Below are 18774 nucleotides of genomic sequence, written 5' to 3'. Positions count from 1 at the left end.
ACTAAACATCAATTTGTGCTATCAGGACTTTCCAGTATAATAACAAAGGTTATTATAGGTCAAACAAGGAATAGCCTCTAATCTGTCTCCAACTCGAGAATGAATCAATGAAAATTGTGCATTTTCCCCAACTTTTATGACGTGATTAATTGATAGTGATATATAACATTCTGATGAAAGCTTTCACTGCACAATGGACCCTATAATACCAAGGTTGAATTTAGACGAAGACTTACTCCATGCCACAGTAACCAGCAAGTTTGTACATAGCCATGTTATGACAAATTGCTAGTCTTAATGGTACGCTGCATTGATATTTTTGAGTATGCTAAAGCCCTTTCAGTACTTGATGCTGTCTGCTTGTCTACAGTAGATGTTAAAATAGAGCGTACCCAGCATCACTTACAATTTGCTTGATCATATTTTTGTCAATGTTTTAGGCTTTATCTTGTATTCTCTCTCTCTCTCTCCTCCCCAGAGAAGCACACACAGACACAGACACACACACAGACACACACACAGACACACACACACACACACACACATATATACTACATATATCTCTCCTCTCTATATATATCTATACGTATATATAAATTATAATATATAATACTGTATACGCTATAATTTTCGCGTACATAAATCTTCGCGAATTGCCGATGTCACACATTTTCGCGAGTGGTTGAATTCGCGATTGGGGGACCAGAGAAAATATGAAGTGGCAAAGAAAGTGTGAATTTTCAACTTACTAGCAACGAATGCTACCACAGCGACTGGGCTGTATATAAAATTTTACTAGTAGTGAAACGTGGACATGCTATATGTACGTAAACAAGCTTAGCCAGTATGGTCTGTTCGGTAAGCCGTAAAATGTTTGTGTCGTCAAGACAAGGGATTCATTTTGGAAGGTAATATTTTCGCGTGTTGTTAATTTTGCGAATAGCTCCCGACTCGCGAAATTCGCGAAAATAAAACCCACGCGAAATATATAGCGTATACAGTATATAACTCTTTCCTATTCCATCCTTCACTATATATTTTCCAGTTTTCACATCTAGGCAACACACAAACCTATACATCTCCTCCCCCCCCCCCCCAATCTCTCCTTGCACTCTCTCTGGATCACACACATCATTTCATCTTACAGTCATCATCTTCCTTTGTATCAAGAAATTCTGATAACCTGTCAACACACAAAAACACACATATTCTTTCTTTTTTTCTCTCCCTCTGTTTTTTAAGTACGGTGTACCACATAATTCTCATAATTTGGTGATACACATCATATATATATATATATATATATATATATGTAAGAGGAATAATAATGTCAAAGCTACGCACCGATTTTCTCCTTCCTTTCTCATATCTCACATATTCATTATATATATATATACATATACACACACACACACATAAAGATATATTTATACATGTATATAGTTAGATGAGATGCATTCTAAGATTTGAGCTTGAATAAACACAAAATAATCAATTTTCATGAAATCAAAAGTTCATTTCATCAGAAGTGGGTAGATTTATAGGCATTGTTCTTACTATAGGGTAAAAAAGCACCCAAATTGACACCATAATGTGAAGGAGATGGAGCTCTACATCATGATACCAATAACTCAATACCCTCCAAAATTGCGATTAAGCTCTTCTGGTTCTCCACCAATTATGTGTATATATATATATATACATATTACATATATAATATATATATATATATATATATATATATATATATATATATATATATATATATATATATATATACATATATATATATATATATATATATATATATATACATATATATATATATATATATATAGAGAGAGAGAGAGAGAGAGAGAGAGATACATACATACACATACACACACACACACACACACGCACATCATCATCATCATTGTCTCTTTCGCTTTCTGCCTGTCTGTTTGTCTGTCCGTCTCTCTCTCTCCCTTCATTTTCTAGTGAAACACAATATGCCATCAAATCTACATCTCTGCTCAGGAACTAATCTACCCTTATCCTTTTGTGTTGTTTTTTATTTAACCACGCATTGTACATGTGTGTCTGAAATCCTTTGTCACTGTGATGCGTTGATCCTCCTACCCTCAACATGACCCTAGCATAACCTTAAGGTTGAGATCAGCTTATATATATATATATATATATAGAGAGAGAGAGAGAGAGAGAGAGAGAGAGAGAGAGAGGCCTATGTATATTATCAAGGTATACCATTGGTTCCCCTGTTCAGTTTTAATTAATGTTTTCAAGATCCACTTCCAATTGTTATCAAAGTATATATTAATGGCTTCATAAAAAAGTTAAAAATTTCCTTTGGAATTTGAAATATCATATATGAAGATGCATGTCATACCATCATATTTAAAGGGATGGTATAGTATTGGTGGAAATGAGGATTGGGCTTTTAGCTTTTTGCAAGATATCACGACATCAAGACAGAGCATGCCATTCTAAGAGGAATTCAAAGTTTATGAGATGAAAATCGGTTTTGGAGTGGCTGAAACATCCAAAAACAAAGCAAAACAAAGTGATCCTAATAAAGAAAAGGTGGCTCCCACCTTTTATTTGCTGTGTTTTGGAAATCCCAGCCATTTCAAAACCAATTTCCATCAAATGTTGAATTTCTCTTGGAATTACATACTCCTTCATATATCATAAGAGGTTTCTCATTGTATCACCAAAAAATGTTACAAACCTGAAGTTAGCTCTTTCATATTTCATAAGAGGTTTCTCATTATCTCACAAAAAAAAAAAAAAAAAAATGTTAGAAACCTGAAGTTAGGTCTCAACCAACACTATACGATCCCTTAAAGTCAATCTTAACTTGAAGATCAACTTAATTTTTGTGTGTGAACACCCTCTTGTTCCTGTAAGCAATGGGTTGATTTCTCTACTCTCTACACCCCACTTTAATTGTACTGTAGAGGAGTCAAGATGCAGTGCTATGTGTGCCCTCTTCACACTCCCCTCATATATTGACCCATCCCTGGGTCTGATTAACATGACTCACCACAGATATCACTTCCATGTGTTCACAAAATCCGATAGAATTTGACACATGGCAGCCAAAACATTTCCCTCTTAATTTGTAGCACGGCGTCGCCGCCACACCTACGCGTAGATTAAGGACATCGTGTACCTGACGGCCAGCGCACAGCAATAAATGCAGGGCTTTAAATGTGATTTGCCTCAACTCTCGCCCACGATTGGTGTGAGAATGCATGATGAACATATTGAAGTTAGTGCGATATGAATGTATCAAATGAAGCTCAGGGTCCAGGGAATATGAAAATGAATGTTCTGCAATTACGACTTTCACCGGCTCTCATGGCGATGGGTCATATATGGTTGTGTAAAACGAAAAAATTGTCCAATTTCGCCCACGCAATTGGTTGTGGCATAAAACGTGCATGCCAAACAGTGCTAAGGACAACCTTCAGCAGTTATCTCAGCACCACTGCATTCCACTTGCTCCGGGCCTCCAAGAATGTTTGAGCTAAAATACACTACCCAGACTGATCAATTTTCAGCTCGGATTACTCGCCTAATCTAACATTCAGCCACACAACAGGGCATTCACAATTCGAGCCTTTGGGCATGCCGCACCGATAGTCTTTCCCAATAGACCTTAAATGGAATCCTAAGTACATATTTTTGGATAATGGCAACACAGTCATATATGAAGAGATATTTTTTTTTTTTCTGCACAAAATGACCCAGGAATTCTTGAGGTAACTCAAATGCTATCCACATCATGAATGTGGATCTATAAAGATTTATCTACAATTTATTTCTCAGTGGAACATGCCTTTTTTCTGTTGATGTTGATGAAACCAGCTTTTTGAAAAAAAAAGGAACAAGCTCATGAGTGTGCTATACACGATGTACACAGTATGTGACAATTTTATCATCACTGTCAGGTTTACTATGATTATTAGTAAATTCAACATCACTGCATCTTAATCCTTCACAACGATGGAAAATTTTCACTTTGGATGCCTCGAGGAAAGGACTAGGCATTCCACTGGTGTAAGAGACCAAAAAAACAACAACAACAAAAACATTGGGGGAAAAGGTGCTACAGCAACTCACCATCCCACATATTATAATGCAGAGGATAGGAAATAACGGGAGAGGAGCAGTGAGTAAGAGCTTTCGGAAGTAGATCTGAGAATCTCACAATACGCGTCATTTCAAATGTAGGTTGTGATATTGTCAGTGCGCTACAAACACAATTGGGGAGTCTGTCTTCTGACTACAATTTCAGTGGAATTGCCCCAGGAATTTGACATGAACCATTTGAGACAGCCATGAATTCTCCAACCCAAGGGGGTCAAGTAAAGCAAAGAGTCCATCCTTCGCTTGGAAACAGTGCACACTCCCCTCTGATTACCGAAAACCAGAAATTTTCACGTGCATGAAGCTTTCACAAATTTTGGGAGGGGCCAAGATTTGCAAAAATTCTTGTCTTACGCAGTACAGTACATGCCAGTGGTAATTCATGACAGTTTCATGCTGCTAAAAGAGGCCGTCGGTTCCAATTCGCAAAAGTTTCATGCCACGAATGTTTCTGATTTTACAGTACACCCTTGTCTCTGACGTACTGGTGTTGATGGTCAAAAACTGCAATCATGACCGTGCCCCCGGTCTACTTTAAGATTCAACTAAAGAAAATGTTGTAAAAGGTTTTAATAGGAAGGTGTCCCCGCACTTTGGCAAGGGTGAAGACAATTTGCTCCATGGCCAAGTAAATATTTTTCTTCTTCTTTTTTTTTTTTTTTGGGGGGGGGGGGGGACAGACTATCAGAATAGAATTCCCTCCATTCCAATGGCTTGATATTACTTCTCTTTTCCAAGGCATGAACTATCTCTTTGAATGAGTCTACAAGGAGTTTTGGGGGTGTACACTTACGTCTGTGAATGCTTGTGTTCGTGAGTGAGTGTTTGCATCTGTGTAATCGTTTGTGAGTGTTTGCAGGAGTGTGTATCTGCATGTGTGTACACCATTTGTGACTCTGTGTTTGCATCTGTGTCATTGTTTATGAGTGTGTGTGTTTGCATGGTGTGTAATTATGTGCGAGTGCAGGTGAGATCTGCACTACTGTCTCTGAGCATGTGCTAGCATTTGTTACACTGTTTTGCGAGCATTTGCATCCGTGCAGACATTTGTGTTTGTGAAGTTCTCAGCTGACCCTGGGGCAGCTGAGTTAACAAAACTAAAAAAGTGTCCATGTCTCTGGAGTTTCTTCAAAGATGCATCTTGCAAGTCGAAAAACCAACATGGCATGGATGCTGCCGAGTTTGTTTACGAGGCAAATGTCTGCAACTTCCACAGAATTTCATGTGATGGATGACACTTGATATCCAAAATGGTTGTTGTCACATTTGATTGCAGCTTTTACAACCATCAGGCATGGCTGCGACATGTATTCCGGGGGGGGGGGGGGGGGGGGGGGGGCACTTCGTTAGGGTTCTGCAATACTCATAGCACTTGCTAACTGACCACTAATAAATGCCCTCTAAACTTCATTATGAAAATTTGGCAAAAATTATCAGCTCCTTAGAATTACCTTATCACACACACAGAAAATTTCCCACAATTTCCCATACTCAATATTGTTCTACAATCATGTCCCATGAGTAAAGAGTGTTGCCATATAAAGCTACAGTGAGCCAATTAAAAATTCTGCACACATTGACGTTAGCAGAAGGGAACCGCTTCCCCATTTTAAATTGTTGTATTAAACAGATGAAGTAAAACAAAGAGAATTCAGCAGCTTTTATTTTCATTTAGCATGGACATCAGTAATCCATATCATTCAAATTGAATGAACTGATTAAGTCATTTTGAATTAATATGAAAAATAGAGATTTAGCAAAGATTCACACATATGACAACATACAATTCCATAAAATGTGTTATTTTTGTCAAATTGTAAGTGTTCAGCTCGTAACATTCTGTTTTGTTTGATTCTTCTCTGCTTGTTACAATCACTTTGAGGAGGATCTGCAGTTTCTCTTTAGGACATATGAATGATATATTACATACAAATATATAACATATAATATACTATAAACACACACACATCTATATCTATCTATCTATCTATATATATAATATATATCAAATCATGTATATTATACAAAGACTATTTTGAAAGTGAGTTTTTCCCACTTACTGCTTGAGTATGGCTATCTCATTCTCCAGTGTATCCTCTTTTCCTTTGATCTTCTTCTTCTCAATGCATTTTATGGCTCTGTACTCTCCACTCTTCTTCTCTTCTGCCACAACCACCTCTGAAAAGGCACCCCTGAAAGATGAAAAACAGAAGAAAAATACTGAGATTGTTAACATATGCAGCTTTTGCAAGAGTATGACTACAAATACTGTATACAGCAAATAGGTTTTTATATTCACGAATTTCATAAGTCGGGCGCAATTCGCAAATTTAAAGACATGTGAAATATTGACTCTGTCCCCATATGAATGCGATATGCATGCATACATTTCTATGTTCAGTCCTGTACTCCAATATCACGAATTTGACCACTCGTGAAATCGTCGAGAAGTCCCGATTTGGAAAACTTAGGACTCATAAATATATGGCATATACAGTACCACACAAACATGCTCCATAAAGATCAGTCATTAGGTGATCCGAGTATCCTTCGGATCACCTTCTGTATCTGTACGGATTCTTTGTTGGTTCTTCTTCTTCTTCTTTATTTCTGGACAAAATTTGTGTAGAGGTTAGCTCAGAAGGTCCTCGTCCTATCAATTTAAAAATTATACCATATATGTATCATGTCCCAAAGACGACAGATCTAATGTATAATACTGATCAGTCGACCGTGACGTCACTTTGACGTCATTATCTGAAAACACATTCTCAATCGTATCTCATTAATGGAATAGAATTTTTCAATGAAATTTATGTCACATATATTTCAAGTTATGCGCATTCTACTCATATTCTCAAAATTCATATTTTCTCTTAAAACGTGCGCGTACGCGCGCGTTGAAATATTTGTATACTCAAATCGAGCTCAAATTTTTTTTGCACACGTTTCAGACCAATTGGAGCATTTTTTGAAAAATTGAAAAAATTGGACGGACGCGTACGCGCGCGCACACATACGCCCGCACAGCTCATATGCAATAGAAATTTCCCGTTTTTTCACACTTATCGGATGCCTGAAATGTCAAGGAATATTTCTACCAAGTTTCACGTCAATCTGACTCAATATGACGTCACACGGGCCCGTCAAAGTTGAAATTCCGCGCGCGCGTCAATGGCGATATACAGCGCAACAATGCAAAAAACCGCCAATTTTAAATCCGATTTTACTCGTCAGGATGGACGGTGACCCCCCATTTTTTTTACATATTCTGAAAGCTGATGAATTGTACATGTCATTTCATGGGTTGGCGATGCTGGAAAAATGATGAAAAGATATCAAATTTCTTAATAAAGTAAAAAAAGTAAATTTTCAAAATGACGTCATCGAATTTTAAGTTTACTCAAGCATATCTCACTTATTCTTTTGTTGATTTTCATCCAAATTTCAATATGTTGTAGCTCATTAAATGGTCTTTCAGTCATATAATTACAATATTTTAATTGGATGACGGCATCACCTCGTAAAAAGGGATTAAAAGTAACATTGCCAAATTTGACCAGTTTTCGTGTTATCTCTATGGGAGTGAAGTTTTCCTGGAAATGAAAACTGACATGACTATCTTTATCGAGCACTAGCTCACTTATGCTTCGGTGAATTTCTCCCATATTTTAATATGTTGTAGCTGAGACTTTGGGCTATCGCATGTGTGTCCTTCGTTTTTTCATACGACATCGGCATCACGTAAAAAAATTTGGTTGAAATTAAAGCTTATCTTCGATGTATTGAGATATTTCTTTCTTTCTGCAACTTTCTTTGCAATAACTCAAGAAAGACAGCCCCTATCACCCCCATATTTTGCACATGTTTAGTTCATGTTACGTACATTATTTCATAAAATAACAACTACTTGATCGGACACCATCTTGGGTATGTAAATTAGGGTCAAAGGTCATATATGTTTCATCCTGTATCTTAGTAAATACATGTCCTATCTTTCCCATATTTTGCACACGTAAAGACCATGTTACAAGAATCATTTCACAAGATAACCACTTTTTGCTCAGATGCCATCTTGTCTGTGCAAAGTGGGGTCAAAGGTCATATGTACTTTTTTCTGTACCTTCGTTATGACGTTTTATCTCTATGGGAGGGAATTTTTCTAGATGTGAAAGTTGACATGATTGTCTTGTTCGAGCACTAGCTCACTTACCCTTCGGTGAATTTCTCCCAGATTTTTATATGTTGTAGCTGAGACTTTGCGCTATCGTTATGTTTCTTTGTTTTTTTCATACAATGTCGGGATCTTGCTAAAAAAACTTGGTTGAATTTAAAGTTTATCTTCGATGTATTGAGATATTTCTTTCTTTTTGCAACTTTCTTTGCAATAACTCAAGAAAAACAGCCTCTATCACCCCCATACTTTGCACATGTTTAGTTCATGTCACGTACATTATTTCATAAAATAACAACTACTTGATCGGACACCATCTTGGGTATGTAAATTAGGGTCAAAGGTCATATATGTTTCATCCTGTATCTTGGTGAATACATGTCCTATCTTTCCCATGTTTTGCACACGCAAAGACCATGTTACAAGAATCATTTCACAAAATAACCACTTTTTGCTCAGATGCCATCTTGGCCGCTGTGCAAAGTTGGGTCAAAATATAATGGTCAAATATACTTCATTCTGTATCTTCGTTATAGTGTATACCGAATTTGGTACCAAAGATGGCAGACCTGACTCTCTTTTCTAAATGAGAACCCAAATATCACACGGCCAATGTCTCTAAACACAGATGAAACCTGTATGGTCATGCCTATTGGAATCAGGACTCAAATCATTGATTTCCCAATAGATCGGATCACCTAATTTGTCAGTGTTGACAAATTCCGCGTCTAGTTTTGATTTGAAAATATTCCTAGGCTTTGTGATTCAGACATGATTTAGCCAAAAACATCTTAAGATTTTGGGAAGAAAAAACAATCATCTGATCTCTGTTTCTCAGCAAAGCAACCAAATTTTGAAATTTTCTCAGCTTCAAAATCTGCATTCTGTCAGGGTGAAGGCAGAGGCGGGTCACATTTGCATTCAAGGCAGCATACACACCCAGCTGTCAGAGAGTGCTGCAGGCCAGTTTAAGAGTCAAATACAAAAGTCAACGACCTCATCATGAATTAAACATGAGATCACGTAAGGTCACGTTTTGACACTTAAAAAATGTCTTGCTTGAAACCTGAATCTGTCAAGAAAGGACTTGAAACTTGTGATATATCACAGAAATCAATTCATGATTTACAAAAGTTTTGGTCTCCACTACTGCCAAGCATGACTGTAGCATGATGTGCTCAGGACATGAAAAAAGAAAATACTGCAGCATGTAATATAGCAACTCCTTCTTCAGACCAAGTTCTTTGCTCATAAACTTGTGTACCTGTCCTCTGAAACGTGCAAGTCCTATTTTTTTTCCTTTAGTCCGACAAGGATTTTTGCATAGTTTCAATTCTACCCATACAATATCTGTTGCTTTTTTGTAGTTTCATATTAACTGATAATTGTAATATCGCTTTCTTTAGAGCTGCATCAACAGTCTGTACGAATTTTGTCGTGGCATTCACAGCCTTTCCAAAAAGCTGTTTCTACTCCTGCTAATCAAGAATTCTTTAACATGCCATTCAAAGAACACTTATAGGTCTCTGGTTTATTTCATGACACCACTTCACACATATCAATGTGATCACGAATATCATCCCCCTATCCAAGGACTCTTTATACATATCAAGAACATGACATGCATCTCAATATCAATGTGTTACAGCCATGCCTTATCTGGAGAGCATGACCCAGCACTTACATGTAGGGGGTGCCAGATATGGAAGGGGGGGGGGGGGGAGGGAGTGCAGCCATCATCTACACTACCAAAAAAAAAAAAAAGGAAAAAAGTTGAGCCTTTTTTCTATCTTCCATCACGCCGGCGGTATGAATATCAAAGTTCACCCACTCTCATCTCATAAAAACCTCCCCTAAAAAGTTGGTAGGTTATCGCCGCTTATCGGAATAACACAAACCTGATGCTGAGAGTGCATGCCTCTCTTCAATTATCGGCAAAGGCGACGCCGCAATTCCTCTACCAGCCATGTACTTTGTTCTCTGTACCTGTTTGTGTGATGTATAGCGGTAATATTCTTTAATGTCGCCAATTCTCTCTTCTTTTATTTTATCTCAAGCTACTCTTTGATAAACTTACAGTGTATATTTAAAGAGCAAATCTCTTTTTCACTCTTTTTTTTCACATTGATATCAATGAAACAAAGGTAACTTTTTTGTCAGAAATGACAAAAACTCACAAAATGTGTTTATTCTACTGTGATTAAATACCCTAAAATGTATTGACATATCATAAATCTATTGACGACACAGTTAGCATTACAAGGACTTTGGCACAGTTATATTTGTATTCCCTCTTTTTTATCAAGCAATGAATTAGCAGCACATGAAGTTTCCTTTTTAACAGTTATCAAACTTTCAGTTTCTCTTCTCTATTGTTCGTATGCTCATTTTCTCTACCCTCTCTCCCCATCTTTTTCTAATCACACAGATCCACATGTAAAAAGTATCTATCTATATATATATATATATATATATATATATATATATATATATATATATATATATATACACATACATATATATATTTATATAGATAGATGGATAGATAGATAGACAGATAGATAAGATAGATAAATAGATAGATAAATAGATAGATAGATAGATAGATAGATAGATAGATAGATAGATAGATAGATATACTAGTAAATATAAGGATATATTATGATTATGACTATATCTGCTGTCTCTACCTGCTGGCTAGCAAGCAGTGGAAAGAGCTCTTGTGTAAACTAATTGAGATGATGACAGCATAATGCATTTGCGCCTACTTACAGGTGGGCACCTTCATCATCCTCTTGTTCGTAAAGTGCATGGCACTGAAAAATACTTGAACCCTGTCATTTGATCTGAATATATTAATGGCTCTGACATCCACTACCAATACCTAAAACAGACCAGTTTGGTATTGTATTCAGATTTCATGCATGCCTTGTTCAAAGAAGTTTGCCTTGACAACCACAAAGCTTGCTGAAGGCTTGCCCTACCTAGCACCAACTGAGTGAAAGTGAATTCCTGCCTACAGAACTTAATGGGAGAGAGCAGGTGAATGAAATGCTTTATTACTAGGCTGTAGGAAAAGAAATATCCATAAACTGTAATATACTACAGAAAACAGTCTATTATTTGAAAGTTAACATACATCTGTCGTGCATATATATATATATATATATATATATATATATATATATATATATATATATATATAATATACATATATATGTATATATATATATACATACATAACATATATATACACATATTTATACGCACATATAACATTCACTAGAGGTCTCTGTGCTCCCTACACAACAAATGACATCAAAGCCTTCATGTGGAAAATATTGCATCAGAAGGTACTCAAGAGGAAATGTGGGTCATTGTGGCACAAAATGGCTGCTCATCTCAGATAAACACCATTCAAGTATTCACTGTATATGCCATAAATTTTGAGGGCCTAATATTTTACCATTTGGGCACAAGATATGACACTTTGGCAAGCAGTTAAATTCACTCTTGAGAACTACAGGAACAGAATGAGAGAAAATGCAAAGGCATAATCCCTTTTTCATACAGCAAAGTTAGCAATACCAACTTTGGAGACAATATATACTGCATTGGCATTACATGAAGAATATTTTGGCAATGTTGTCAATTTTGCAAATATCAGTCTACTCCTGAAATTCTCAAATACAAATATGTATAAAACAATGAAAGATATGTCATAATTAATGTAGTACTTCAGCCAGAAGACTATACAGTCAAACCTGTCTATAGCGGCCACCCAAGGGAAACAACAAAAGTGGCCGCTATAGACAGGTGGCTGTTATAGACAGGGTGGCGGCCATTTTGAATTTCATTACTTGCATTTTATAATAGCCGAAAATACCGCATGTTATTCTTAAAAAACAAAACAAATCAAAAACAACCAACATATAAGTTTGCATGTGCAGCAGCTCTGCTATTATGGGGATTTTCGTTGTACAATTCACTTCATTTTTTTTTTTGATCATTCCCTCCTTCTATTCTTTTGATGTTAAGAATAATATTTTGGGCCTGAGAAGTGCTCTGGTTCATCCCTACCGGTTGGCATGAACGGGGTTCACGAGAGCTGAGTTCGATGGAGGATTGATAATGTGTAAAATTTACGTAAACTGTAGAAACAATACCCAGTGGCAGACAAGTACCATGTTGTCCTTTACTCAATTAGTCTGCATTTCGGTAACAATAAGTTGTTATTAGGAGTTGCCTTTGCCTTTGTAGCATCTATTCAGGGCTGCATTACTGAAGACTAGATCTAATCTAGTCAAGTTGGTGGTAAGACGGGTTTTCGTGGCAAAGAGCTGCATTAATTTTGTCAATCATGTCTGTGTGATTGTGACTGAGCAAGGACTCGGTAGAAATCACGCAATGAACGTAAAATACATCGTACTCATTGCTGCTTTAATGGATCAACTCAATTTTTGTGGCCGCTATACGCAGGTTGCCGCTATATAAAGGGTCTATAATACAGCAATTGCGTTCGGGGGATTTTTCAGTGGCCGTTATAAGCAGGTGGCCGCTATAGAGAGGTGGCCGCTAAGACAGGTTTGACTGTAATTCAATCCACAGGAAACTGCAAAGTACCTATAAACTGAAAGATAAAAAAGAAAATGCATGAAACCTATGATTTTTTATTACTGTACGTGCCATGAGGTTGAGCTAAAATTCGACAAAAGGATTCCTGTATGTATACAATTCTCTATGTTGCTCTTTGACAAATTTAATGACTACAAACTTACTCCATGCAAAAGGTTCAGGTAAACAGATTTCAGCATTTTTATGTACCAAGGAAGCACACGTGCAGTTGTGACCTTTCATCACAGTCAACATCACTATAACCCTACAGCCGCAATAACATCACACATTGCAAGTTAACCAAAATATCTGTAGATAAGAGCTATAATTTGTCACACAAAATCAAACATAAGTAACAAGTATGCAAACTCTGATAAAGGCGACTTGTATTCCAAAGTCCACAGTAATAAACTCACATGGAATGTTATTCTCTTTTTATTTAGTGAGTTTTTTTTTTTTTTTTTTGGGGGGGGGGGGGGTTTATGAGGGAGAGGGGCTGTGGGAGAGAGGGTTGAGGGGGAGGGGGTTGTATTGGTTTCAGAATGATTATCTGCACGTCATGGCACATTTTGTCATCACAGTATGATCAAGTGTGGCATTTAGGGCAACCACCATGTGTGTATCAAACCACTGGGGCAATCGGACCAATTTGTAGATGGTTCTCATATCATCCGCAAGGCGGTCAAGCACCATGGCGACCCAACGGGGGAGAGCCAGCAGTGCCTAATTTGTTGCTGGACACTCAGGAATGCTCTCTCTCGGGCCCAGCCGAGTGGCTGCTGACATTAATGGAGGACCGCCTGTGGTATCAGGGGGGGTCGTTGGAATCTGATGCACGGTGCAGTGGGGTCTAACCAACGGCACAGCCCCATGTGAATAGGACGGATGATGCAGCAAGCATCGGTGGTGCTCGGTAGTCAATTTGCTATTTGACACTGTGAAATCAATAGCACCTACTGCAATGAAGCTTGACGTAATGTGTCACGATGGTACTATTATAATGCATAAATTGAGAAAAAAAAATACTCAATGTATTAGTTGAGGCAGACAAGGGTACATGTGTTCTCTAATCACATGGAAAGTTTACTTTATGATGGAGACCGTACTTCAAAATCTTCAAAAATGGACTTATCGGTTTTTGCGAACAAACTCTTCATCTGTAAATGGTCAGGCCTCTATTTCACTGTGCTATTTTAATAAACCCATACAATTAACAGTAGCAGGAATGCCTACATACATTACAGCTACATGCAGTTCACAATAGTGTTTGCCGGAAAAGAAAAGGCAAGAAAACAAAGGCAATCTATGAAGACATTGAAATTAATTAGAAAATTGAAATGAAGGTATAGAGTCAATAGACTGTACAAGCAGATAGCTAAATTAAAGCAAATTGTCATAATTAATGCACTAGGTCATGAATGCTAGAACATCACTGATAATGCACAAGTAGGACTTGAGTCCCTCTGGCTCGAAGTGGGGGTAAAAATATTCTGGACTCCTGTAGTGTGGATGTGAATAATTCACTTTTTATAGCCTCAAGCGAGATCTACAATTCAAACCGATTCAGTCTCGCAAGTCTCTTAAAAAGCCATGTAACTCTATACAAACCACCGATGGCTCATCTCTTCAACTGTTTTGCATCAGTAGTCTTTGGAGTATGTGTCTGGACACAAGAGCAGCTGTCACAGAGGTCGTATGTAGCTCAGACTAGTGAATTCCACTCTTCCCCTAAAAGCTTCTGCAATGTTCCTGCCCGAAAAACACCCGATTGCAATTCTCTACTAAACTCGATCATTGCCAAATGAAATTCTTTCATGTGCAGTGGCCATGTAATTTCAAGGCAGCTAGATCTGAGAGCTTTTGAAATCATGAATGCCATCACCACAAACATCACCATAAATCTTTAGGGCCTATTTCAATTTTTGCCTGCCTTTTCAGAAGCCTACTCCAGTGTTGCTTGGAGAGTGTTATCTTAAATACAATTGGTCACCATATCCTCGGCACTTTCATAAAAACAACAACAAAAACTGTGGACTCAAAATAGAAGCACTTTGCCAAAGCCTGCTGTGTTTTTTTCGGCTCATACTTGCCAAATTAATTAGCAACAAGTACCAAGGGAAATGAATTGTGTGGATTGAGTAAATGCAGCACTCATACATCGGTGAAGTTTGAAGAAAATCAGATAATCAGTTGAAAAGTTATGAATTTCTAAAGTTTCAGTGCAGCCACTGCTGAATGAAAAGACTACTACAGTTCATGACGTCACATATATACAATGATTAATGGAAAATATGAAGTAGGTTCCACAAAATTTCATTTCTTGAACAATGCACATTCCCTTGACTTGTTATTAACAAATGTTCAGGGTAATATTATTTCTACTGCTTTCTGAAAGAGACAAGTCAAGTGCTCATCTGTCATATTAGAAAAGTAAAAATATGCACTATATACATGTAGTCAACAAAACTGTACACTCCTTTAACAGTTACAATGCACTTGATGGTTTATTCATTCATTCATACATTCTTAACCATTAAAATTGAACATTGAAGGCCAAAAAATGAAAACTTGTGCTTTAGAGATTGTTCTGTAATAAACTGATGACTTCTGCACATCATACATACTAGTATTCTATTTATTAAATTGCTGGATTCCACCAAAGAAGTGTGGAGAAAAAAAGTTTCTTGAGAAATATATGTAATTCCAACTTTAATCAATCTAGGTTACTCAAGGACACAGGTGTTTTACCACACCCGGTCATCCACAAAAGAAGATGATGCATACTGTCATACAACAAATAATGCCCACATTTCCAATGGAATCTGGAGTTACACACGATGAATTCCTCACCAATGATAGGTCCTCATCTCACACAAGGCTGCTTTTCAGCACACCATCTGAGATTACTTCTGCTGAAGATGTGGAATCATAATAATGAGAACTCCTGCAATTCCTTTCAAACTCATCACATACACATACACACACACACACACACACACACACACACACACACACACACACACTCACACACTCTCATACAAGAGCAAGACTTAACCACATTTTTTTTTTTTTTTTTGGGGGGGGGGGCATGATGCCCGGGCATGATGCCCGGTGATGCCAAAAAACTCCTTGGACAATGTCCACAAGGGGCACATACCGACATGGTTCAAAAGAAACCAGCACTGCCATCCTAATCAAGAAATGAAATGATAATATCCTCCGATTCACATCCAGTGTTCTAGCTGGTACGGCAAATTGCAAAAGGAATGGGTGGTTTGGGTGCTGGAGAGAATAAAGTTAACTTCACATCATGCAGAGACTAGCCATAAACACTAATCGTAAGTGAGCGCAGACGGTGCTCACATACCCCAGGAAATGGTCCAAAGTGTCTCCGAAGGTCGGATTGCCAAATATTCAGCTCCTGAGACTGCCTTTCATTCACTGTAGGGAATGTTTTAACCATGTGACCATGAGCTCTCTTTAACAAACTAATAAAAAAAATGACACAGTTGACAAACACTGACACAGTTGTGTGATATATACCTCCTATATTTCTTGCTATGTTTTTTAATTGAATATTTGTTTCATCGCACTGAAGTACTTAACTAAGAAAGCATGACACAATTGACTAACATTGACACAGTTCCGTGTGAAGTATGCCTCCTAAATTTCCTGCTATGGTTTTAAAATTGTATATTTGTGTCATCACATTGTAGTACTTAACTAAGAAAAAAAAAATCTCAATTAAAAGACAAAACAGACATTGCCAAAAAGAGGAAATTTTAAACAAAAAGCTTTATATCTCTGCCGGTGATGAAATCTTACGAGGGCAATCTCATTCATAAAGAATCTTGTGCAAGCTAGTTAGGGAATCCCATCAGTGGAATACTCTCACTTTAGACATTTGATTGGTGAAGAAGACCTAAAAAAAAAAAAAGAAGAGAAAACATAGCATTTCAAATTCTACTCCCCAATTATCAACATCCGAACTTGTCCTATCTTTCTTTCTGTTTTGTTTTGGTTTTGTTTTTTGGTTTTGGTTTTTTTTTTTTTTTAAGCACATCCGTAATAGAGGCATTCAGCAGCCATCAATTGTGGCTGAAAAGTGAATGACTGTATTCTTACATACTCAAAGTGGTTATCAAATCTTTGAAGAGGGTTGAACATTTTCAAGCATAATTAGCATATACCAGCATCTCTTTCAAAGAGCAATAAATTTACGGGTCCTTCTACCAACTCTTATGCTACTCATGTGCAGAATCGTAATGAACTTTCCCGTTGCCTGATATCTGCAGAATAACATTTCTCAAAATATTCTTAATAATATTTCTAATTCTGTACTGGTATCCCACATCAGAAATTCAGTAAACAGGACCTGTGGGTGTAACTACATGAATTGCCATGTTAAGTACATGAGACTTCATGAAGCTCCGCGAGTAGGGTTGAGAGAATTTTGAGTGTAATTAGCATACCGGTATCTCTTTCAGAGAAAAATGCATTCACAGGCATTTTTCTACCAACCATCCCTTCTGCCTACCTCCTGCATCATAATGACCTCTTGCCGCGAGTGAACTCCGCTGCACTGCACAGATTTGACGAGCACATCAAAGCCTCCCTCGGGCATTGCGACTCCGCGACACGAGATACGATAATGAGTAGTGCGACCACTTTTCATCACCAGCACTGATTCATCTTTAAGATTGATTGTTTTTACACACACACACAAACTCAGTGAGTCTTTGATTGCCATCAGACAAATTTGGGTTCTAATTGACCCAAATCGGGTACATTCACATTGGTAGTCTGCGTTGTGACTCTCACACACACAAAAAAAATCGCATATATCCTTTCCCTACATGAAAAATAAGCTATAAAAAACCTATTTTGTCTTAAAACACTGTAACTAACATTAGCCATAACTGGGGAGCTTCCAAATATGAAAAAAATATGATTCTAGGGGTATATACTCTGTCCTACATGCAAAGAATCAAATGCAGGTACATTGCTATGTATGTCTGTGCATACCTGTAAATCAACTATCATACAACCAGTTAGACATACTGGAGCCCTTTGTCTTCATTCGGCCCCTTCTCTGTCTTGTCAGTCAAGATATATACTAGCCTGAAATTGTATTCAATGTAAAGTAAAATTTCCTTAAAACAATTCATACACTCACAGGATGGTAAAGACAGTTTGCGTTTGTTCACATGACTGAAGGATTATTTCTGCGTGGCGTATTCTGAAACCAAGGCTACACATGTTACACACTGTTACATTGCATTTTCCCTTCACCTTGCTCCTGGTACATGCTGCGGATGGTAAGGTTTGCGAACTGCATCAGGTCCACGCAAATTTGCCAGGGAGAAAAAAACCCCTCACCAGAACGATAGAGAAACTGACCCATCTTCATCCTCTTTCTCCCTCTCCCTCTGTGTCTGCTTTGTTCTCACTCTTCCAGCCCCCCCCCCCCCCCCTCCTCATCATCACTCCTATACCCCCCCCCCCCCACCCCCAATCCCATTCCTCACAAACAACTGTCCATCCATTCGGAAACCTGCTGTAGGCCAATTATGAGCAAACCCACATCTGTATGTACAATCTTCGGTCACTGCCCAGCCATAGACTATACACTGTACATGTTCAGTGTTCAGCCAGCATACAAAGACAAGATACCATAACATCCTTTTCTAGCAGGGACATTCATGGTCACTCACCCTGGCTCTTCCACACACTTCAAAGCTATAAAGATGGATGCAAATTGTGTTAGACTAGCATTACGAATGCATTATCAAAGTCCAACAACCAAAATTTTTAAGGTTTAGCAGTGAATT

General features: G+C 37.6%; 1 protein-coding gene across 1 annotated transcript in view; it reads right to left on the bottom strand.

Annotated features, from left to right (window-relative positions):
* LOC140241723 (calcium/calmodulin-dependent protein kinase type 1D-like) overlaps positions 1 to 18774 on the bottom strand; it is a 164595-nt gene that overhangs the window by 106877 nt on the left and 38944 nt on the right. Inside the window, exon 2 of the mRNA XM_072321473.1 lies at positions 6216 to 6347. Coding sequence (XP_072177574.1) covers positions 6216 to 6347 — 132 coding nt within the window. The remainder of the gene's footprint in view (positions 1 to 6215; positions 6348 to 18774) is intronic.

Source organism: Diadema setosum, chromosome 2 (genome assembly GCF_964275005.1).
Source record: "Diadema setosum chromosome 2, eeDiaSeto1, whole genome shotgun sequence".
NCBI lineage: Eukaryota > Metazoa > Echinodermata > Echinoidea > Diadematoida > Diadematidae > Diadema > Diadema setosum.
Note: the sequence above shows the minus strand (reverse complement) of the source record. Positions and strands in the feature narration are given on the sequence as shown.